Below are 25623 nucleotides of genomic sequence, written 5' to 3'. Positions count from 1 at the left end.
GTAAAAATGCATGTGACTCTGAGATCCCTGCTGATGATACAGAAGGGTTTCTGACATTGAATAGATTCAGAAGAGCTTGCAATATTTCTGAGTAGCTCCTGCAGTTTCTGCACGGAGCAAAACATCTTTGATATTTATTTCACCTATTTTAAAGAAGGAAGACAGTTTTTTTAAGGGAGACCTGGCTGTTACATTGAGCAGGTCAAGTGATTATACAGAAACTTCTCTGGCTCATAGCAACTATTCAAAGTGGTTAACCTTATCAAAATTGTAACATTTTTTCTTTTCTCCACTTCCATGGGTATGTTGGACAATCACAGGTAAGTTCACCGCCATCAATTCACCGCAGGGAAAGTTCACCACCATCAATTCACCATGAGGAAAGTTTACCAAAAAAGTATACCCAAAGTATCTCACCATTAATAGTTAAAAACATTTTTATTGAAGAAAAAAAAAAAAAAAATGGTGAATTGATGATGATGAACTTTCCCTGTGGTGAATTGATGACAGTAAACTTACCACACATGGGGTACTTACTGAGGGTGCTGAAAAGTTCCTGGCTAGGGTGTCACAAAAGGCATGGTTGGAAGTTCAACCTTCCAAATTTTTTCATAGGGATCAGAAAAACTGAAGGACCACTGCAATAAGTGTGTGAATCTGAGAGAGGAATATGTTGAATAAAATCATAATTAACTGATCCTCCTGTATTTTTTACTTACCCAAAGCCAGGAACTTTTCAGCACCCTCTTGTATATTGTTATTCATTAAATTCATTAATATTTCCTCATCTCATACATGAAGATTAATGTCTTGAGATTTATCTTAACAATTATTTCTGTATTGTTTCCTTCATTAAATATCTGTCATTGAGAGCACTTTTCACACAACATTTATCACTTACATACATATATCCACATCAGAGCAGTCATTCCCCATTCACTGACTGATATCTTTAATGCCAAACTGCTCTTGCGGCATCACAATGCTCTACCTCTCCTGGTATTGTTAACTCAGATTTAACATAAATGGGGGATTGGTATTATGCCTGGATGTCTTTGCCCCGATTCTAACCACTCTGCTGTGAAAATGAGACAATAGTCCTTCAGCTTAATCATTTCCTCACCAACAATACTACATTATGTACAAACTATATTCAAACTCTACACTTGGGCATGATGTTTCTCAGTAAATATTGTAACCTGACACTCTGTCAGTTATGTCAACGAATTTTCCAGTTGATCAAAACAATGGAACAGCTTGTTTGTGAAATTAATGTGCAAGTGGCTGAGCACTACAAAGACATGCATATTTTTAATGTAGTTCTCAGGAAGATTTGGTGTGACATAGAATGTAACAAGGCTGGCTCTTTGAATTACACAGGTAAAACTCATTTTTTGTCAGCTGAGTGAACTAGAGCAACATGAAATAAAGTGTCTCGCTCAAGGACAGGTGCTGCTGGGAATTGAACTCATGACCTTATGATTGTAAGCTGGATACCCCTAACAAGTAAGCCATGCATAAGTATTATCATCATCATCATCATTGTTTAACATCCGCTTTCCATGCTGGCATGGGTTCGACGGTTTGATTGAGGACTGGCAAGCCAGTAGGCTATCATAATATATTATAATAACTTCTTGCAAACAGACATTAAACCACATTAGCCAGACCTCTGTATTTTTCAGAAGGATCTGAAAGAATATTTATAAGTAATTCATTTTGCTGCTACACTGAATCCCCTTCCAACCAAACAGTCTGTGTTTCCATTCTCTTGTATCAATAATGGACATGGAGCGCATATAGCTGAATCACAAAGCCTTAAACATCCTGTATCACCAGAAGGTCCTTTTAGTTATCTGGTAACATAGAAATACTCAATAAACCAACACCAGTAACATTAAATTCACACTACACATGGAATATAGTTCACATATCTGACTCATGTCTCACCAGTAAAATCCTCTACAGCCACATCAACACCTGGCTGAAGGACCAAAGTTGTTCCAAGACCAATTAAATGCTGCTTTGAAGAAGAGCAACATCAATTTTGCCTTTCATTCTTGTGGGGTTGATAAATGATGTCTAAGGGAGTAGACAGGTAGAAACAATTAGGATACCTTGCAGTATTTGTTCTAACTCTTTGCATTCTGAGTTCAAATCCTGCTATAACCTACATGGATGGTAGACTTAATTCATCACCTAATCACTTGGTTTACAAACATACACACATCTATATACACAAACATACATACATACATATATATATATATATATATATATATATATATATACACACACATACACATATATATATATACATACATACACACACACACACACACACACACACACACACACACACACACACATATATATATATATATATATACACACACATACATATATATAAAACCAAAATAAGCAACAAGTATATCCAGAAGTAATGCAATATGATCGTTTCAAGCAACTCCATTTAATTGAACAATGTAACCACTACATCAATTTAACAGAGCAATCCTCAGCTGCATAAAGACATAGAATTGAATTAAATTAAAGCAGATGGACACATTAGTATAATTTTACCTAAACCCTCCAAGAAGGTAAGGAGACAGACAAAGAGCATGCTGTTTTCACTTCAGCTTAGAAGCTACTAAGGTATCAGGAAGAAAGACTTGTTAGAGATCTAGCTTGTTACTGTTTTCTGGGGTCAGTTTTAATTTATAGTCTTGTTTATTAAATCTTTGTACATCAAAATCTAAGGCTAAAGAACAACGAGCAGTGTCTGTTAGGAAGGGGGCTGAGGGAGTCGATAGAAATCATAGTGGGTATAGTCATTAAAGTATCAAGATTAATTTGAAGCAATATAATGAGATTTGGTAAAGGAAATCTTAAATCAAGATGTTAGCTGACAATTAAAGGGGCAAGCCACTAGTCGACCATTGATAATGATACAGGGGAAATTTTATCATGGGGCACTATAGTTAAATATTTTAAACAATATTGCCATATTGTATAAAGTTAAAATTTAGTGTTATTCAGAAGATTATTAAGAATTATATTATAACAAAAGGATAAAATTTTTTTGAATACTTTTGAGTATACACCAAATTTTACCACAATAGAGGGAGGAAAAGAAATTACATAGAAATAGTTTAATATTTATATATATCATATACTTAAATGCTAACTTATTAGATGGTATCTGTGAAGATTGATCATTGGTATTTACTGGTATTTAATAAAGGAGTACTGAGGCAAAAGAACATGCTAACTGTATATTAATTAAATTATAATCTAAGCAGTTTATTTTAAGTTGTGAAGATAGCGGTCTTGTTTTATATAAGCTAAGTATGAATTTATAGGGGTACAAAAAATTAGGTTTATTTCATAAATAAAGGCTATTATAAAATAATAAAATGATTAGGTAGAGCAGAACACCACAGAAAAAGAATAAAATAGCTAAATCACTAAAACCATGATAAAGTATATATACTTCATTAACATCAATAGAGAAGATTTATAGAAAATGTATAATAATTTAAGTATTTTAAACTAAAAATTGTTTATTTACTTATTTAGCTTGTATCAATAAAGACTGATACCTGGTATTAGCTAAAGGAATATTGATGTTATAGGACATTCTAATTATATACTAATTATAAACTAAGAGGTATATTATAGGTTTTAAAAGTTATTAGTGTTAATCCATACATGATATAGTTTCTTAGGGGTACTTAAATAAAGGCCCTTAGAAATACTATGATCAGGAGGGTGGAACACTTCAAGAAAGGGATAAATAAAGTAATTACTAAAACCATTTTAAACAATATTGCCATATTGTATAAAGTTAAAATTTAGGGTTAACAAGAAGATTATTAAGAAGAATATTATAACAAAAAAGGATAAAATTTCTTTATGAAATAGACCTAATTTTTGTACCCCTACAAATTCTATTTTTAGCTTATATAAAACAATACCGGTATCTTCACAACTTAAAATAAACTGCTTAGACTATAATTTAATTAATATATAGTTCAACATGTTTTTTCACCTCAGTGCTCCTTTATTAAATACCAGTAAATGCCAACTGATCAATCTCCATAGATACCATCTAATAAGTTAATATTTAAGTATATATTATATATAAATATTAAACTATTTCTATGTAGTTTCTTTTCCTCCCTCTAATGTGGTAAAATTTGGCATATACTCAAAAGTACTCAAAGAAATTTCATCTTTTTGTTATAATATTATTCTTAATAATCTAAATAACCCTAAATTTTAACTTTATACAATATGGCAATATTATTTAAAATGATTTTAGTAATTACTTTATTATCCCTTTCTTAAAGCGTTCCACCCTCCTGATCTTAGTATTTATATTGGCTTTTATGTAAGTAACCCTTAAATTTTTAAGTATTCTCTACACTAACACTCATATTTTCCTCACCCTATTCTGACTGTGAGGCTGTTATTACTCTCTCCCTCTTTCACTCTCTCCCTACATCCCCCTCTCTCTGTGTCCTTCTTCATTGGTTTACACAGATTATTGACTATGCTCTATATTCTCTGTGTACAAGGTAACTTTCCTCCTCTACCTGTACTGGTGCCATGAGAAATATGCTCTGTATACATGTGGTTGTCAAATGAACAGAGAAAGCATAGGACTGTGAGGTTCTTATAGTCCTGCCTCACCGAGGACTTTTCAATCTTTCAAGTGCTGTGCCATGAAAAAAATGCATCTAGTATTACTCTTTAAAGTGGTTTGTACTAGGAAGTGCATTCAGACATAGAAACGAAAATGAATGACACATAACAAACACTAGTGTATAGGAGCAGTGATTCCCAATAATAGATTATTCAAACTGTCATGATCATCCAACCCATGCCAGCATGGAAAGCAACTGTAAAAGGTGATGGTGATGATATCATCAAGTTTTTTTTTTACTTACACTTTTCCATGTTAGCATGGGTTGGATGGGAATTTTTGAAGCACTGTTTTATGGCCAGATGCTTTTCATGATATCAAACTTTTAGTTACCTCTTGCAACACACAGGGATAGTGTACCTATTCTAAAAATCAGACTGCACATGGTGTCTGTCGGTCTGTCTGTATGTATGTATGTATCTATGTATGTATGCTTACACATGTGAACATTTTAAGTTTAAAAAAACTTAATATGACTTCAAGTTTCTGTTATTTCATTTCCAGGTCAACTGCTCCAAGCAAGACACAAGGGTGCACCAAGTTAAATTGAATTTCTCAAGAGGAAATAGATATTCAGTTTACTCACCTCACACACACACACACACAAAGATATATAAAGATATTTACATACATACATGTATACACACACTTAGGTTTATAATCATGCACATGTATACATGTATGTTTGTTTTAGCCAAAATAGGTAAAGACATATATGAAGCAATTTTAAAATGTTAAAGTTTTAAGCATAATGGTACCCTATTTAAATACTATGGAGCAAAACAGGCAATATCTCCACAATATTCTACTACTGTTGTAGAATTGGCAACGTTTCCAGAATATTTTGGTCTGATCTGCAGTAATTTTGTGATAATAACTAACATCTTGAAACTGAACAATCTTTCCAGGCTGCAGAAAAACCAATCAGTGAAAGCCGCAGATGGTAGTGGAAAAAGTTGAAGATGACTAAGATGGTTTATGAAGAAAGAAATGTAACTGATAGAGATAGAGAGCATGGTGACATGGAGACAGTTTGAGGCGGCTATGGTCATAGAGAGGAATGGCAGGAAATATGTTTAAAAGTTGATGAAAGGAATAGAGGTGGAGATTGTGATGGTGGTGGTGGTGCTATCCTCAATAGACAAAACACACACAAAAAAAAAACAATAGATCTTGTGGACAGGCCTTGTTACAGAGAGAGAGAGAGAAAGAGAGAAAGTATTGTTTGAACTGTGTAAATATGGATCTGTGCTGAGCTCTTTCCTATGTCAGACAACCTGCCCTGGAGGGGTGGGAGTAGTGCAAGAATAAACAGTCCATGAGATAAGAATCAGCATGAAAATTGACAATTCCAAGAAGTTATTCTTTACACTGCAAATGTGCCAAAGCTATTCATCAGAAGTTGCTTTCAAAAGTCTGAACATAGTTTGTGGTTGATACAAGGTGTCAACATGGAACGCTGAATTACCATTGTCAAAGTTGTCATAATTGTTTCTTTGCAACAGTTTTCTCCTTTCATTATCATCATCTATTCTTTTAATCCACTTTTGTATTTCTTACCAGAAGTCTAAAAGAAGACTGTTTTCTTTTTTTTTTTTTTTTACAGAACTTTAAAACTACTTTTCTTTATTTATTTTTATCTATTATTACCCATTTGAAAAGCTCAAGTCTCCTTAGCAAGTTCCATTATTTCAGTTAGGATTGGCACCCTTTATTTTGTTATATAAGTGAAGTATGATAATTAGATAAAAGCAGAAAGAACTTGAGACAAGAGTTATTTTGTGTGAAAATAACAGACAGTTGTTGATTCTCCCTCTTGTTGTTTCCATTATGTCTAGTTACAGGAGAGATCAAAGCTTCAGTTAAAGTTTCTTGGCTTGAAATTATCCAAAATAATTCCAATAAAAAGAAACGTTTTTCATAAATATCACACACTTTACTATCACACACACATGTATGCTTCTTGACGACTTCCCCTGTGGAGAATGCAAGACACCTGCCATTACATTTTACTTTACTGGAAATTTCGACATGAATGATATTCAATATTTTGGGGGAGGATGTCACATTTGGAATGACTGAAGTGGAATTTTATATAATAGTAGACTTTTATCTTTCTTTCTCTGTCTGTCTGCCTGTCTCGCTCATGCTAACATCAACAGAACCATTAGCATTATCTTTGTCAAATATTACAGAAGTAAAACTGTGTACCTGACAAATTTTACACACTTCAAAGGTTACATTTGTGAAATGTTTACACGTATCAAACATTACATCACCCACATCAGGCACATTTTAAACTTATGCACAAATGGCTACAAGACCTAATCACACTGACACATCAGACACTGTTCATATCCAGAGTGCTGGATGTAATTGTGTTGTTGTGTTAGAATTATACAGGTTATTTCAGGGACATAGGTCAACTTATAACTGGCCAGATCTACTCAACAATAAGTTATAAGTGATGCAGACATGGCAATGTAGCTGAGAATTTCATTTCACAATCACAATTCTGGGTTTTATCCTGCTGCAGGGCACCTTGGACAGGTGTCTTCTGCCATAACCTCAGGTTGATTTGACTAATCTATGGCTTCCAACAGACTTTTATCTCTTGGGTCAGAAGCCTCTTGTCTGATCACACTATTATAGCACACAGAGAGTTCTCTTTTAACATATGCTACATCAACTCTAGTGTGCTCCATAGCTCCATGCTTACACTTCTTACCAACATTAATGACAGCAGCATACCTGTTTTTGTCCACATTCTTGATTACCCTCTCTCTCTCTGGCTGGGTAACCATGTACCTTCTCTCCAGCAAGACACCTGTTTCTTCTTTCTTTTTTTATTGCCCACAAGGGGCTAAACATAGAGAGGACAAACAAGGACAGACAAAGGGATTAAATCGATGACATCGACCCCAGTGCATAACTGGTACTTAATTTATCAACCCCGAGAGGATGAAAGGCAAAGTTGACCTTGGCAGAATTTGAACCCAGAACATGAAGACAGACAAAACAGTGCTAAGCATTTTGCCCGGCGTGCTAATGCTTCTGCCAACTCGTCGCCTTCCAGCAAGACACCTGTTTCTATGCCTCTGTCACATTCTAACCTTTCATCATCTGGCATGTGATAACCTCCTCCAATTCCCCATCCCCTCTCAAAGGATCTTTGTCTTGCAAGTTACTTGGTGACCCAAGTTATGTGCCAGTGTTGGTGCCACGTAAAAAGTATCCAGTCCACACTGTAAAGTGGGTGACGTTTGGAAGGACATCCAGCTGTAAAAACCATACCAGAACTGACCTCGCCTGTGCTTGTGCCACATAAAAAGCACTCAGTCCACTCTACTGGGTGGTTGGTGTTAGGAAGGGCATCTAGCTGAAAAACCCTATCAAAACAGACACAGAAGTCTGGTGTAGTCTTCTGTCTGGTCGGCTCCTGTCAAACTGTCCAACCCATGCCAACATGGATAGCAGAGGCTGAACAATGATGATGATGATGCCATCACCTCAAGCAAACCTAATTCTTATATAGGTGATACCATTCTTTCCTTTCTCCTACCCTTCCCCATACAGATGTCAATCACATTTAACCTAGATATCTCACATCAAACCGGCAATACTACCATGAACAGAAATCTCCTATATATTCTCCAATGAGGACATGATAATCTTGTTTCCATCAAAAATACAAACACACAACCAATGCACAGAACAAGAAAATAGTCTTCAACCTCAGACTGCATGTGAAAGAAAGCCATACAACATATTTGCCCGTCCTTCTTCTCCCGAGGCCAATAAAATAAGTAGCAGACAATTAAACCAACAAAAACTTCTGAAGGTAGTGTCCCAGTATGACCACAGTCCAAGAACTGAAACAATATAATCTTAAAGAATAACTAACAAACTAAATATTTTCTAAATGTAAATGAAATACATTTTCTGCTGTTAATTATTCCTTTATTCTTTTACTTGTTTCAGTCATTTGACTGTGGCCATGTAGGAGCATTGCCACGAAGGATTTTAGTTGAATAATCGACCTCAAGACTTAATTTTTGTAAGCCTAGTACTTATTCTATCAGTCTCTTTTGCCAAACAACTAAGTTATGGGGATGTAAACACACTAGCACTGGTCATGAAGCAGTGATGGGAGGACAAACAAAGGCAGGCACGCGCGCGCACACACACACACACACGACAGGCTCCTTTCAGTTTGTCTACCAAATTCACTCACAAACCTTTTGTTGGCCTGAGACTATAGTACAAGGTGCCACGCAATTGGATTGAACCCAGAACCATGTGGTTGGAAAGCAAGCTTTTTACCACATAGAAATATTTTTAAAATCCAGAAACACAAGCATGATATATATATGTGTGTGTGTGTGTGTGTGTATGTGTAAACCATATAAACTCACCATTCAAGTGTATTTATTAATTACAAATTTACTATGAGGTCCATGATCCACGTATCCATTTTTGTTGCCCATTATTCCAAGGAAGGTTGTGGGGATGTAGAATCCTCAGGCACCTACACAGTAGGGCTCTATGAGAAAAGCTACAAGACCTAATCACATTGACACATCAGACATGATACTGTTTATATCCAGAATGCTAGATGTGATTGTGGTGTCATGTTAGAATTATACAAGTTATTAGGGACATAGGTTAATTTATAACCAACCAGATTTACTCAACAATAAGCTGTAAGTGATGCAGATGTGGCAATGTGGCTGAGAATTTCATTTCACAATCACAATTCTGGGTTTTATCCTACTGCAAGGCACTTTGGACAGGTGTCTTCCGCCATAGCCTCAGGTTGGATTCCCAAGTGTGGCCAACTGAGAATATAGATACAATCCACCTATCTTGTTCTCTGTCTACCTCTAGGTCTCCTAAAAGTTGGTCTGGCTTGCTTGTGAATTTTCCTGCTATATTCTAACCACATATCTGTAGTACCAGAGCTGTGATCTTCCAATGCACAGAGATAGTGACTCCACCTGGAGAAACTCCCCGATTTCTGAGCTACATATCAAGTAATGTTACTCCAGAGGTTCTTTAGAGGAGCCCCATTTTGGCTGCTTGTATACATGATCGTCCCCTTTCCATCATTACCCAACATTCATGACCAGAGGTAAGGATAGGCATGTAACTGAATTGAAGATAGCAAGTTTGGCCTTTTTTAGCAACCTCTCCATTTCTGAGTTCAAATATAATCTTAAATGATAAAAAAAGAGGCTGATCTTCATCTGTCTGTATGTAACAACATCTATGTAGAGACAGGGAAGAAGGGGAGGCATCAACAGGGGAGATAACCCCAGTCACAACGAATATTTTGGAGGTAAGAAGGATGAGAGAAAACGTTGTTGGTGAGTGAGAAATAGAGTGTGAGAGAGAGAGAGAGAGAGAGAGAAAGATAGTGTTGCCACCATAGTAACTAGCAGATTTTGATTAAAAATGTGGGAATTTTAAGTGCAAGTCTGACTTCAATAAATTAACTATATGTCTATATATAATACACATAGATAAGTTTTTGGTTGTGTGTGTGTGTGGTAGGGAATTAGTGTTGAAAAGAAAGAGTATCATGATAATTGGCAGAATAAGGGACTATATGTAATACTTCTGAATGAAGTCTAGACAAAATTAATTAACAAAAGGTGACACAAGTATGAAAAGTAATGGAGATGGGGGTAGCAAATGGGAGGCTTTAAAAGAAAAAAAGAGAAAGCATATACAACACAAGACCATTAAAAGCCTGAAGATTAAGTCTATCTAGAGGGAAGTCTCTACATCGGTTGCATGACCTACTAGAAATAGCAGCTAAATCTCCGTCATATTACACGCTACAGTTTTAAAACAACACAGGATACATTGAGTTACGTAGTTGTTTGGGATCTGTACTCTGACTGGAAATATAAGATGGCATGGTCATAGCTGGGTTGTCATCTTTGATTACATATCTGCTAGATTGAGAGTAACACCTATACCATATCACACTGCACATACATTATACAACAGAAATTACAATGTACTACTCTCACATGTGCACACACATACATTATACAACAAAACCTCACAACACTCACATGCACACACAAACACACACACACTACACAACAGTGAACTATACACACACATTATACAACAGTGCACCATACACATATACACACATCACATAATTATACAACAGAATTTCACCACACACAGACACACAAGCATAAGGCACATGTTACACAATAAATCACTACACACACACACACATGCACATTACAACAGATCCTATACACACAAATGCTCATGTGTGCACACATGCACAAAACATACACACAAACACACACTACACAACACAAGCTTACCATACACACATAGAACAGAATCTCACCACACAAACACATTACACAACAGAACTTCACCACATGCAGACACAAAGACATACATACATTACACAACAGATCACTAATACATACACACACATATTTCACAAAAGAACCTCACCATGCATCCATACATTATACAACAGAATTTCAACATCATCGTACACACACATAACTCAACCTCGTCACACATGCCTTTTTTTTTTAAGCCAATGAGAGAGCCTTTTACATGATCACTTGACCTGCAAGGGTGTCATCTACAAATCCCACTCCAGTATGAATAGATGTAAGCATGGCAATGTGGTAAAGCAATTTGCTTTTCAAACAGGACGTCCTAGATTCAATTGGCTGTACAGCACTTTAGGCAAGAGTCTTTCCCTTAGCTTTGAGTAGACGGAAACTGTGTGGAAATCTCTAGGAAGAACTTGAATTTCAACAACAATCCAATGATATGCTTTCGTTAAAAAAAAAAAAATAACACAACAGAACTTACTTTGAAAAGCTCTTCGAAGTAACAAGTCCAGGGGTGTCAACAAAAACCTGCAATCAGAAAATATATCCATGGAAAGTTTATTGCATTTGAGAATGAAAAATTTAAGGAAGGAATGAAACTTGGAAAAGGGTAAACTGAAACTAAGATTAAAAGATGCAAAAAAAAAATTTAACTAATATTGTTTGTGAATATTTTTTTCCATGACTATCATCATCATCATCACCACTGGCATTATCAATATGATGACAACAGCAATGATGATAAAGATGATGAATAAGTACATTTCTGGGCTAGCATTAAGCTTTTAGAATTGAAATGCATTTTACTATAAAGCAAAAATAGAACTTGAAAAATAGAAACGTGAGAAGAAATACCAGCAGAGAGGAGTTGGGCAGATGGTCAAACAGACAGACAGTTAAACAAAGAAGAAGGCAGGAAGACATGCAGTGTGACACGCAGTTGGTCAGTGAAGTGGACAGTGAGATGGGCAATGAGGCAAAGAGACAGGCAAAAAGATGAGATTGAGCAACAGTAATACAGTCAAGCAGTAACAGAGATACACAATGAAAGACAGGGTGGGGGGAGATTGTGAGACAAACAGATAGTGTGGTAGACAGAGTGAAACAGACATTCATAGACAGATAGTGAGATAGACAGATAGAGAGTGAGACAGACATACAATGAGACAGTGTCACAGTAAAATAGGCAGACTGTTAGACAAATAGATTATGAGACAGACAGTGAGGTAGATAGACTGTTGGAGAGATAGACTATAGGACTGAGAGTGAGTTAGAGACATATAGTGAGATACACATACAGTAAGATAAGCAAACAGTTGTTGAGATAAGAACACAGCCAGTGAAATAGGTAGACAGGGAAAAAATTAGACCGTGGGACAGATAGATTGAGGAATAGATAGACTGTGGAACGGATTGACTGTGGGATAGATAGACCGTGGAACAGATTGTCTGTGGGATAGATAGACTGCAGGACAGAGAGGTTGTGGGACTGATAGACTGTGAGACAGAAAGGCCATGAGACAGACTGTAAGATAGACAAAACTGTGAGACAGATAGATTGTGGGATTGAGAGCAAGACAAAGACATACAACGATGCAGACATACAGTAAGATAAGTAAACAGTCATTGAGACAAGCAGACAGTCAATAAAATAGGGAGACAGTAAGACAATGAGAGAAGTTTGTAAGCAATGAGACAGCTTGACAGGAAGCAGAAAATAATTTCCAATTGTCATCAAAATACATAAAGACAGAGTGTAGTGTTAGACAGTGGTATGTAGATACAGCCATAGTGGACAGTTTTATTATCTAAATTTGTGTGTGAATTACATAATGTAGCATCTTGGGAGACAAACATTGTGGAGAGGAGAGAATGAAAGAGTGAGAGAGAGAGGAAGGAGATAGGGAAAAATAGACACAGGGACAGGGATCACGAGAAGGGCAGAGAGAGAGAAAGAATGGAAGGTAGAGAAGAAAGAGGAAGAGTAGAAAGATAGAGGTGGAGAGAGAGAAAGAGAGAGAATGAGAGAGAGAGAAGAATGAAAGAGAGATAGATAGAGCAAGGATGAGAGAGAATGAGGAAGAGAAAGTAAAAGAAAATGAGAGAGGGTGAGAGAGAGAGGAGGGTGATGGGGAAAAATAGAGACAGGGGCAAGGATAGAGAAAAGGGGCATAGAGAAAGAATGGAAGGTGTAGAAGGGGGAAAGAGGAAGAGGAGAAAGACAGAGGTGGAGGGAGAACAAGAGAGAGAGAGAGAGAGAGAGAGAGAGAGAGAGAAGTGCAAAGAAACAGAAGATAATAATTGAAAAAGTAAAGAGAAGTAACAGCAGGTCAGACATAGCTTTTATTGGTTTATGACGTGTGAAAATTGGAGGGAATCACCAGAAAAATAGGGGACAAAGCTCTTTGTAAGATATAAGAGAACAAAGCTGAGACTAAAGGAAGGTGAGAGCCAGAACTGAAGGGGATGGTGAGAGAGAGAAGAAACTTTTATGTGTGCGTCTAATTTTACATACAGACACATATACAAACATGTATATATATGCAAATACACACACATATATACCTACACACATACATATACATACAAATGCATACATGTACATACATATATATATATATATATATATATACACACACACATATACAAATGCATACATATATATATATAAATGCATATATGTATATACAGATACCTATGTATAGAAATGCATACACATACATACATGCATACACAAACATGTGTAGATATGCACACACACACATACACAAAGAGAGATAGAGAGAGAAATTCAAACATGCCTGGATGGATGGATAGACAGACAGGTTCATGAATGGATGGATGGTGTTTTATATGTGTGTGTGTGTGTGTGTGTGTACAGAGAGAGAGAGAAATAAAAAAAAAAGAGTGGCATAAATAAAGTGATAGATAAATTAGGTAGATACTTTAGGTGGACAGACATGCACATAGACAAATCAGATAGAGTTTAGAAAGGTAGAGCAGTAGATTAGATAAATAGATGATTAGATTATATAGCTAGATAGATGGATGGATGAACAGATAAAACAGAACATGAATACACACAGAGAGATACAGCTACACAGTGTGTTGTTGTTGTTGTGTGTGTGAGAGAGAGAGAGAGAGAGACAGAGAAAGACAATTCAGATAATATAGATTAATAAACAGAACATACACTACTACATAGAGTGCAGTTGTGTGCGTGTTTGTTTGTAGTTGTGTGCGACAATTCAAATATAGATAGATTAATAAACAGAACACACACATACACACATGCATGCACATGCACACACACACACACACATACAGTTCAGACAAATAGAAACATAGTTAGAGAGGCAAAAATGAGAGATTCCATGTTGTCCCTTGGAAAGTGCTCTTACACATTCTGCACATCAGCTCACATACACAAATGCATAATCGCTCACAAGACCAACACACGCATACACACATAGGAGTGTGTGTGTGTGTGTGTAAGGTGGTGGCGGTGTTGGTGGGAGATAACCATTGAACAAATCGAGGTGCAAAGCAAGAGAAATGAATGGCTAGGCCAAATTGACAGCGAGAACATTGGTGCCAAACCAACACGCTCAGGTGACAAATCACATTGCTTGCAGGGTTTGGTTTCTACAGAAAACCACTGTACTGCTTTACTGCCTCTGCTCACTTCAACAGCACCCCCCCCCCCACCAACTCCATTCACCAAACTCATCAGCTTATCCCCATTTACCAAACCATTTTCCTCCAAGAGTTGACAGATACAAGATCATACACACATACACATAATTATGAAAATTTACTCTCTCTCTTTTTCCATGGAAAAAAAAGAAAAAAAAATGAAACGGAAAAATGTTTCTGCATGAGATTGCAGTGATCAATTATAGTAACGTCCAGTTAGTTCATCACTTAAAACATGCAAAGAAAGATAGGTGGGTGACAAGGTATGGTGTTATGGTAGCTGTGCATACGCACGCACACGTGTGTGTGTTAGAGAACATACAAGATTTAAAAAAATATATACGTACACATGCAAATATTCTCCTCATCATAATCATAATATTCACTTTTCCATGTTTGCATAGGTCAGACAGATTTTATTGAGTCAGGTTTTCTATGGCCAGATGCTTTTTCTGTTGCCAGCCTTCACCCGTTTCCAAGAAAGGTGATATTTTCCTGCCATGACCAGACATATTTGTCAGAGAAGACTGGAAACGAACATCCTCTCTAGTTTGACAACAGTGCTTATTTGCAACCATCATGTGATGTCTACACAAGGGCACACACAAACATTTGAACACATTCATATGTAATAAGCTTCTTTCAGTTTCCATCTACCAAACCTACACACAAGGCATAGTTTCTATTATAACTGGGGCTATCATAGAAGATAACCAATGTGCTGCACTAAGAGACTGAACCCAAGACCATATGACTGAGAAGCAAGCTTCTTAAGACACAACCAAACACACACATGAAGGATTGCTTTGGTCCAAGGCTAGAATGCCTGTCATGTCTACATGAAAAATAATAATAAGGCAGAATGCTAAACTGAAAGCATATTCTAATATAGATGTGTATAAGGAGGATTAAAAATGATTTCTAACCGGCTTTCATTGCATGGCAAATTTTGAAGAAGAGGGAGAATGAAAATGTTTTTTACAAAAAAATAAAAAATAATATGTAAAAAAATAAATATACCAATACATAATATTGTCTTTGAGCTTTTAAAGTTCAATGGTAATCCATGTAGATAATTGTTAGAAAGATTAGGATGCATGGAATTAAGAGTTGTGTTTAAAAAGAAGAGTCTGAAAGTTTATGTGTTAAGCAGGAAGTGTGGTGTCAAAACAGGAAGTGTGTGTAAGGGAAGACAATTCTGTGGGTTTTATACTCTTTACATCATCATCACCATCATCATTTAACATTTGTTTTCCATGCTGGCATGGGTTGGACCATTTGGCAAGAACTAGCAAGCCAGAGAAGTGCACCAAGCTCAACCATCACCTTTGGCATGATTTCTAAGACTGGATGCCTTTCCTAATACCAACCACATTACAGAGGGTACTGAGTGCATTTAACATGGCACTAGCACTATTGAGGTCACCAAGTTACTTGCAAGACAAAGATCCCTGAGATGGAGAGTGGTATTGAGGGAGGTGGCCTTGTGCCAGGTAAGGAGAAGTAAGAGTATATACATATATATATGTATATATATATATATATGTGTATATATATACATATATATATTATACACACATATATATACATATACACACATGTGTATATATATATATATATATATATACACACACACATATTTATATGTACACACACATACATATACATACATAAATACATACATGTGTAAATGTGTGTGTGTGTGTGTGTGTGTACATACACACCTATCAAGTCCTAGATTCATTATACGCAGTTAACTGGCTTGATTTTTTAAAACTGATTTTAATGTTTGTTTGTTTTTTTTATTTTTTGCATGCTAGCATGCACTGGATGGCTGGATTTATATGATAATAAAAGACACATGTCTTGACCTATATCATTTCATTTAAGAGGTCCATAATTTGAATATCTGACCTCATCACATTTGTTCATGTCTTACTCTATTTTGAGCATCATTCATTGTCAGCACATGGCACTTCTTTTCTCATTCAACACTCAACATTTATTTGCATCACATATCCACAATTTCATCTTTTCTATTGTGTCTCCTTTTACATCTTACACTAGAGACTTTGCTCAATCTTTTACTGGCCCTCTACAAAACTCATGTATGAAACAAAAAAACTAAGTACCAGTTCTATAGCTGGGATATTGTTGCTGTTACACATACAAGCATCCCAGATTGTATCCAAAAGCTGGCCATCAAACTAACAGGCAAAGACTCACTCACCAGCACATTACAACCTTTGACCTTACAGACATGTTATATCTCCCCACTGACTATCCTATCACAATTACAACAGCCTCTGCTCCTCTGAATTAGCTAGTTGCATATGAAATCTGTCCGAAAGAAACCAAACAGGCGTGTCATCATGGCACTGCATCCAAGTTTTGTTTGACCATGTTTCAAGCCTCTTCCCTCTTAGTACCTCTCTCCAACACTTCAGAACATCCAAGTTAATTTCTTTATTGATCGTCTAATCATGAACAACAGACTCACAATGAACAATGCCCCTCCAATCAGAAAAGATGATCAGTATCACCTTCACATTTCAGTGACTTGGACTTTATTTTTCTTTTGGTTGTGACAATGATAATCCTACTCAACGAAGCAACTGACTTCCTTTTTCTATACCTTCATTATGTCACTTATTATAACACTTTTTAGAAGCCTTTCACCAACATTCCAAGGCTCAAACAACTCATGACTAACTAACACTTGATTCTATTTTTGTTTGGCTAGTGGTAGATGCAGCAACACAATGCATCATCAATTTTACATTTAAAATCATAGAGTACAAACATTTAAAATTGTTTATTTCTTCAGATCCTTCACAGATCTTTAAATATTTCTTTTTGCTGAAACACCAAATTACAGGGATATAAACAAACCTATACTGGTTGTCAAACAGTGGTGGGGGACAAGCACAGAAAGAAAGACACACACACATGCATACATATATATATTTATATATATATACATGATTCTTGGTTCAGTCCCACTGTGTGGTACCTTGGGCAAGCATCTTCTACTATAGCCTCAGTCCAACCAAAGCCTTGTGAGAGAATTTGATAGATGGAAACTAAAAGAAGCCCATTTTATATATATATATATATCTGTGTGTGTGTGTCTTTTTGTCTATGTGTGTTTCCCTATCACCACTTGGTAACCAGTGTTGGTGTATTTACATCCTTGTAAAGTGGTTCACTAAAAGGGATCAATAGAATAGGTACCAGGTTTAAAAAAAAGAGTACTGGGGTTGATTAATTCGCCTAAACTTCTTCAAGGCAGTGCCCCAGCATGGCCACAGTCTAATTACTGAAACGAGTAAAAGATAAAAAATAAAAGATATATATATATATATATACAATGAGTTTCTTACAGTTTCCATCTACCAAATCCACTCACAAGGCCCTGGTCGGCCTGAGGCTATAGTAGAAGACACTTGCCCAAGGTGACACACAATGGGACTGAACCTGGAACCATGTGATGTGGAAGCAAGCTTCTTACCACACAGCTATAGATATATATATGATGGACTTCTTTCAGTTTCTGTCTACTAAATCCATTCACAAGGTTTTGGTCGGCCTGAAGCTATAGTAGAAGACACTTGCCCAAAGTGCCACACAGTGGGAATGAACCTGGAACCATGTGATTGGGAAGCAAGCTTCTTACCACATTGGCAGAGCTGGTAGATGTTAGCTAGAATGATTTTATGGAGTCAATAAATAAAGTACCAGTCTGGTACCAAGGTATGTTCTCTTTTAGCTTTAGAAGAAATCAGCTGTGCTTGAACCTAGAGAGGGATGGACTCTGATGGATTTAGATGTCCACAACATACTATATATGATGGCATCCTTATGACTCCATCAAGAGTTGAAGGCTCAAGGAAGGGAAATGGGGAGGTCATTCAGTTCATGAACACGTGATAAAAAAATGGTCATGCATGAAAAAGAAAAGAATAATCAGAGAGACAATAAAAATGATGCTGTAATGTATTGTTAGTGCTAGTGTCATGAAAAATCTACCTAGTACTCTCTGTAAAGTGGTTAGCATTAGGAAGGACATCCAGCTGTAGAAACCATGCCAAAGAAGACATTGTAGCTCAATGCAGTCCTCTGGCCTGTTGGAGGATTGTTGAACAGTTCATTCCATGCCAGTATGGAATACAAATGCTAAGTAATGATGATGATGAATTCTATTATCTAATGAAGTCCTTAGGAAAAGGACTACATTAGCAATGGAATTCCAAGAAATAATGGTCACAGCTGAAATGCTTTTAATTAAAGGTCTGCATATTCATAGAGGCAATTGACTTTACATGTTCTAATTCCCAATATCTTAACAAAATAAGGAAGCTCGTATGTAGACACCCAGTCTATTAGAAATAGCAGCCAAATTTCTAACTACTTCTAAGGATGCTTTAGATAATGTAGTTCTAGATATATGGTTTGAAAATAAAATGAGATGGCCAAAGGTGGAATGCCTGTGATCAGAGGTATGTTTGATTAAGGTTGCTCTGAGGTTAAACATCAGCAGAAAAGAGACACGAAATGAAATTGAACCTAAGTAAAATTAAGATTTTCTAAATTTTTCAGAACATTCCACAGTAACACATCTCGCTAAGTTAGCTGATTGTTTTGACATTCTCACAGCAAAACAACACTCTAAATAGATTACATTTGTATTGCTTATTTAGGGGGACACAGAAAGAGGTGTAGAGGAGAAGGTTGAGTGCAAATATTAATAATGTAAAAGAAAGGGGTAAAAGATAAAATAAATAAACTATCTAAAAAATAAAATATGTAAAGAAATAAAAATAAATAACAAAATTAGTAAAACACAATTAAAAAATAATAGTAATGTTAATTAACATTGTGTAACAAAATTAAAATTTTTTTTGGTCTTTGGTCAGTAAGTGTTATTTCTTATTTGCTTCTATCTATAAATCAAAGGAAATGGTTGTTATTCCCTTCAAACTTTGCTTTTGTGACCTGGACATTTTCCATTACATTTCAGACAGATTCAGTACTGGGTTGCTGAAGCAGAAATATCGTTACAGCAAATATTCTGCTCAATACCACAAATTTGCTAGTCACTTGATTGACCTTAACCATTTGAGCATGTCCCTTAGTGAACTGTAAAGATGGAAAAAAATGCTACTAAGTGTTTTGTCTGAGGGTTAATGATACCACCAGCTTGCTGTCTTAATAATATTAATCCTTTTTACTATAGGCACAATGCTTGAAATTTTGAGGAGGGGGCACTAGTTGATGACATTGACCCCAGTGCTCAACTGGTTCTTATTTCATCAATTCTGAAAGGATGAAAAGTAAAGTCAGCCTCTGCAGATTTTGAACTCAGAATGAACAAAATGGACAAAATGCTACTAAGTATTTTGTTTGGTGTGCTAATGATTTTGTCAGCTTGTTGCTTTAATAATAATAATAATAATAATGAGTGGCTGTATGGTAAGTAGCTTGCTTATCAACCACATGGTTCTGGGTTCATTCCCACTGTGTGATACCTTGGGCAAGTGTCTTCTACTATAGCCTCAGGCCAACCAAAGCCTTGTGAGTGGATTTGGAAGATGGAAACTGAAAGAAGCCTGTCGTATATATGTATATATATATATGTGTGTGTCTGTCTGTCCGCCCAACATCGCTTGACAACCGATGGTGGTGTGTTTGCATCCCCGTAACTAAGTGGTTTGGCAAAAGAGACTGATAGAATAAGTATTAGGCTTACAAAGAATAAGTCCTGGGGTCGATTTGCTTGACTAAAGGCGGTGCCCCAGCATGACCGCAGTCAAATGCCTGAAACAAGTAAATGAGTAAAAGAGTAATGGTTTCAAATTTTTGCACAAGACCAACAAGTTTAGGGGTGGGAGTAAGTTGACTACATCAACCCCAGTGCTAAACTGCTATTCATTTCATCAATCCCAAAAAGATGAACTGCAAAGTTGACCTCAGTGGTATTTGAATTCAGAATGTAAAGATGGATGAAAAGCTGCTAAGCATTTTGCTCAGTCTGCTAGCAATTCCACCAGCTCATCACTTTAATAATGATGATGATGATGATGATAATAATAATTATGGCACACAAAGATATGTTTGAACCCGGAAACTATCCACCTCCACTGCTCCACCCAATCCTTTAATATTCGCCACCCAACAGACTCCCTACAACTTCCACTCCATCTCCAGGCAAGCTGTAATTGACAAGGGAAAGAAGGAAGTGAAAAGTGACATGAATTTCAAATATTCATATCTACTTCTGAGGTGTGTTTCTATATGTATGACTGTGTGTGTATGTATGTGCATGTGTGTGCCTGCAATGTTGTATGAATGCAAATGTGTGTACATTTGTATGTATGTATGCACATGTATATGTGGGAATATGTATGCATGTATATATGTTTGTGTGTATACATACATACATACAAATGCATGTTTTGGTGTAAATACATTGTATGTATGCACTGAGCATAGGTGATCCAATGTATGTGTGTGTATGTATGTATATATATGTCAGTATGTATGTATGTATATATATATATATATATATATATATATATATATGCACATACACACATCCGTAATTATTTCTGTATGTACTGTACTACACAACTGCATGGGTATGCACAAGTACATATGCACATGTAAATGTATACGGGAGTATACGCAGGTATACGTGATCATATAAATGTAAACATAGGGGTATAAGTGTATGTGTGTGGGTACACAATACACAGCACGTATATATGTATGCATGTACATATTTTCATCTATGAAACCAGCACATACACACACACTGTACCTATATATCTCACTTAATACAAAATGACACACTATGTTAATTACAGTTGTGACATGACCCACGCTGACATCACCTTGTGCAGTGATGGTGGTGGTGATGGTATTGAGGGTTAGTATGTAATATGTAGTGATGTGGTGGTATGAGGGTGGTGTTTGGTAATATGAACTGGTATGGAGTGTAGTAGTGCTGTAGTGTTATTATGTTATTGTTTAGTCCCAAGACAGCTCTGATCCAATAGACTGTATGCTCAGGAGCCATTCCAAGCCATGACCATCCCTTGTTTTATTTCCAGATATATTATATCCAAGACTTTGGCACTCTGGCAATCTGTTGGTTATGACAATGAGTATTCTGGGTGATCTGATCAATGGAACAGCCTCCTCGTGAAATTAGCATACAAGTGGCTGAACACTCCACAGACATGTGTACCCTGAATGTAGTTCTCTGGGAGATTCAGCATGACACAGAATGTGACAAGCCTGGCCCTTTGAAATACAGATACTTCTAATTTCTGCCAGCTGAGTGGACTAGAGCAATGTGAAATAAAGTGTCTTGCTCAAGGACACAATGCACCACTGAAAATTGAACTTTTGACCTCACAACTGTGAGCCAAATACCTTAACCAATAAGCCACATACCTTCACTACGCATCTAGGACTACATTTTTTTAAATGTAAGATAATAGAGTGTCATTTGAGGGAGATTTATTTACTATTTCTTTTATATGCACTTTTATTTTTGTATGGTGCATGGCTGAGTGGTGAAGAATTTTGCTTTGCAATCACAAGGGCCCAGGTTCAATTTCATTATGTAGCATCTTGGGCAAGAGTATTTACCTACTGTAGACTCAAGTTGAACCAAGCCTTGTGAGTGAGTTTTCATAGACAAAAATAGGAGGTGCAGGTGTGGCTATGTGGTTGAGAAGTTTGCTTTCCAACTGCATGGTTCTGAGTTCAGTCCCACTGCATGGCACCTTGGGCAAGTATCTTCTACTACAGCTCCAGGCCGACCAAATCTTTATGAGAGAATTTGGTCGACAGAAACTATGTGGAAGCCTATTGTATAATATATTTGTGCATGTGTGTGCATGTGAGAGTGTTTTTTGTCTATGTTTTTCATCCTCACCATTTGTTAACTGGTATTGGTTTGTTTATGTTCCAGTAAATTAGCAGTTTGACAAAAGAGGCCAACAGAATACCAGTAAAGGAATAAAAGAATAAGTACTGTGGTTGATTTGTTCATCTAATACCCTTGAGAGTGATACCCCAGCATGGCTGCTGTCCAATGACTGAAACAAGTAAAAGATAAAAGACAAAATTATTCATGTGTCCCAGCATGGCTACAGCCTCTGGCAGAAACCAATCAAAGAATAGAATGTAGTGGGGAATCTCATCTTTGGCAATATGATAACCAGCTTACCTATGATTAAAGCTCTGCCAACCATGACCGTCCCATCTCCTTGTGCATCAGGAAGTATATTGTTTAATGTGTCCTTGTTTGAACCCTTTAGCCTTCAGATTATTCTGTCAAATGTTATGATTATTTATTAACATTGCTTTGAATTAATCATGCATTATCTTGTAGCTTTGAGATTTTGATAATGTGACTATTTACTCTTTTTACTCTTTTACTTGTTTCAGTCATTTGACTGCAGCCATGCTGGAGCACCGCCTTTAGTCGAGCAAATCGACCCCAGGACTTATTCTTTGTAAGCCTAGTACTTATTCTATCGGTCTCTTTTCTGAACCGCTAAGTTAAGGGGATGTTAACACACCAGCATTGGTTGTCAAGCGATGTTGGGGGGACAAACACAGACACACAAACATACATATATATATATATACAATGGGCTTCTTTCAGTTTCCATCTACCAAATCCACTCACAAGGCTTTGGTTGGCCCGAGGCTATAGTAGAAGACACTTGCCCAAGGTGCCACGCAATGGGATTGAACCCAGAGCCATGTGGTTGGTAAGCAAGCTACTTATCACACAGCCACTCCTACGCCTAATAGCATAAACTATATCCCTAGTTATTGTTTAGTCCCAGATCAACTTCATTGAGCAGACATATGACCAAAGGAATTCTGACATAACCATCCCATATATTTAGTGGGATATTTAGGTTCAATCTTTAAGTATTTACTCAGTAGCATAAACTATATCCCTAGTTGTTGTTTAGGGATATCAACCTGATAGAGCAGTTATATGACCAAAAGAGTTCGAAGAATAACCATCTCATATATTTAGTGGAGTATTTGGTTCAATCCTTTAAGAAAAGTATTTACTCAGTAGCATAAACCATATCCCTAGTTGTTTTTTAGTCCCAGATCAATCTGGTTGAAGTCATATCACCAAAGGAGTTCTGATTATAACCATCCCATATATTTAGAGAGGCATTTAGGTCCAATCTTTGTTACAGTATGGTGGCCTATGTGCCTCAATGACCCTGAGGACCATACCAGTGGGGTGAATACTCCAGGTAGGGTTTTCTATACCAGAGAGGTGAAAGGAGAGGTGCCAAACTAACATGGAGTACCTCTTCCCAGAAATAAAAATAGGGTTGCATAGGACCAGTACCATTACCTAGCATTGATGATAATTCACAACCAACAAGACTTGAGAGAAGAAGGCATTCCCCCAGGGAAACGTATGCGGGATACTGAAGCTGAGCAGAAAAAGCAGAGATTCAACTAGAAGGGAACAGAAAAGATAGCCCACAGTTGAGAACAGCAGAGAAGAATTGTTGATGGTCTATGCTCCATTGTAAGTGAAGGGTTGAAGTAGTAGTGGTGTGTATTTAGGATCAATCTATCCTTTCCTTTCTTTAAGAGAATTGGGTGTGTGATTTAAGGGAAATTTGGTTGTTACTTCTAGCAAGTTGAGTAACCACCAGATGCTTCTTCATTAGTCAAAAGAGACAAGTTAAGTGTCTTGTACTAATGACCACTATCAAAGCAGACAACAGTGACACACTTCCAAATTACAATTGGAAAGTATGTTTATCTGGCTTCACAAACCATGAACAATTACAGAATTATCTAAATTTATGTCATTGGCCCACTAGAGTTATTTCCCTCAGCTCATTTTAGATAATTATGAAAATTATAGCCTTGGAATGACCAAAGTCTTGCGAATGGATTTGATAGAGAAAAACTGAAACAAGCCTATTACATATGTGTGTGTGTGTGTGTGTTACAGTGCCCTTGCCTGGAAACTTGTGAGTGACATTATAATGCAAACGGTGTCCTTTGTTTCCAATCTTGTGTGAAAACATGTCTGGTCATGGAGAAATATTATCTTATTTGGAAATAGGTGGGGGCTGGTACCAAGAAGGGCATCCAGCAGTGGAAAATCTGCCTCAACAAATTCCATTCAACCCATGCAAGCATGGAAAAGAGAACGTTAAGATGCTGGTGATAATAAATTTCTGCCCATTGATCAAGCAACATTGAAAATATATTTTTCTGATGCATATATATTTTGATGAAGAATATATTTTTCTAATACCACTGAAAAACGTCTTTAGATGTTACCCCAGTGCTCAAGTAGTATTTATTTCATCAACACCGAAAAGATGGAAAGCAAAGATGACCTCAGTGGAATTTGAACTCAGAATGTAAAGTGCTAGCCTTCCACCTTAATAATAATAATAATAATAATGATAACCATAATAATAATAACAATAACAATAATAATAATAACAATAATAATAATAACTATAATAATAATAACAATAACAATAACAATAACAATAATAATAATAATAATAATAATATTCACAGACACGACAGAGCTGGGACCTATATACACTGGAAGCTATGCCAACATTATGGAATAGCAACAGAAAAAAGATGGTATAAACACACGCCAGAAAAGGTCACAGAAAACGAGAAAGCAACCATACTCTGGGATATGCCAATACACACAGATAGAGAAATTAAGGCAAATAGACCAGATATAGTTGTCAAAGATCATGAAGGAAAAAAATGCCTTCTAATTGATGTTTCAATACCAGC

At 36.5% G+C, this 25623-nt stretch overlaps 1 protein-coding gene across 1 annotated transcript in view; it reads right to left on the bottom strand.

The window, feature by feature from the left end:
• Positions 1-25623, bottom strand: part of LOC106871545 (GTPase Era, mitochondrial) — a 141974-nt gene that overhangs the window by 39732 nt on the left and 76619 nt on the right. Inside the window, exon 5 of the mRNA XM_052968513.1 lies at positions 11573-11619. Coding sequence (XP_052824473.1) covers positions 11573-11619 — 47 coding nt within the window. The remainder of the gene's footprint in view (positions 1-11572; positions 11620-25623) is intronic.

The sequence above is a fragment of the Octopus bimaculoides genome, chromosome 1 (assembly GCF_001194135.2).
Source record: "Octopus bimaculoides isolate UCB-OBI-ISO-001 chromosome 1, ASM119413v2, whole genome shotgun sequence".
Lineage (NCBI taxonomy): Eukaryota > Metazoa > Mollusca > Cephalopoda > Octopoda > Octopodidae > Octopus > Octopus bimaculoides.
The sequence above is the reverse complement of the archived record's forward strand: the minus strand, read 5'-3'. Positions and strand labels throughout refer to the sequence as shown.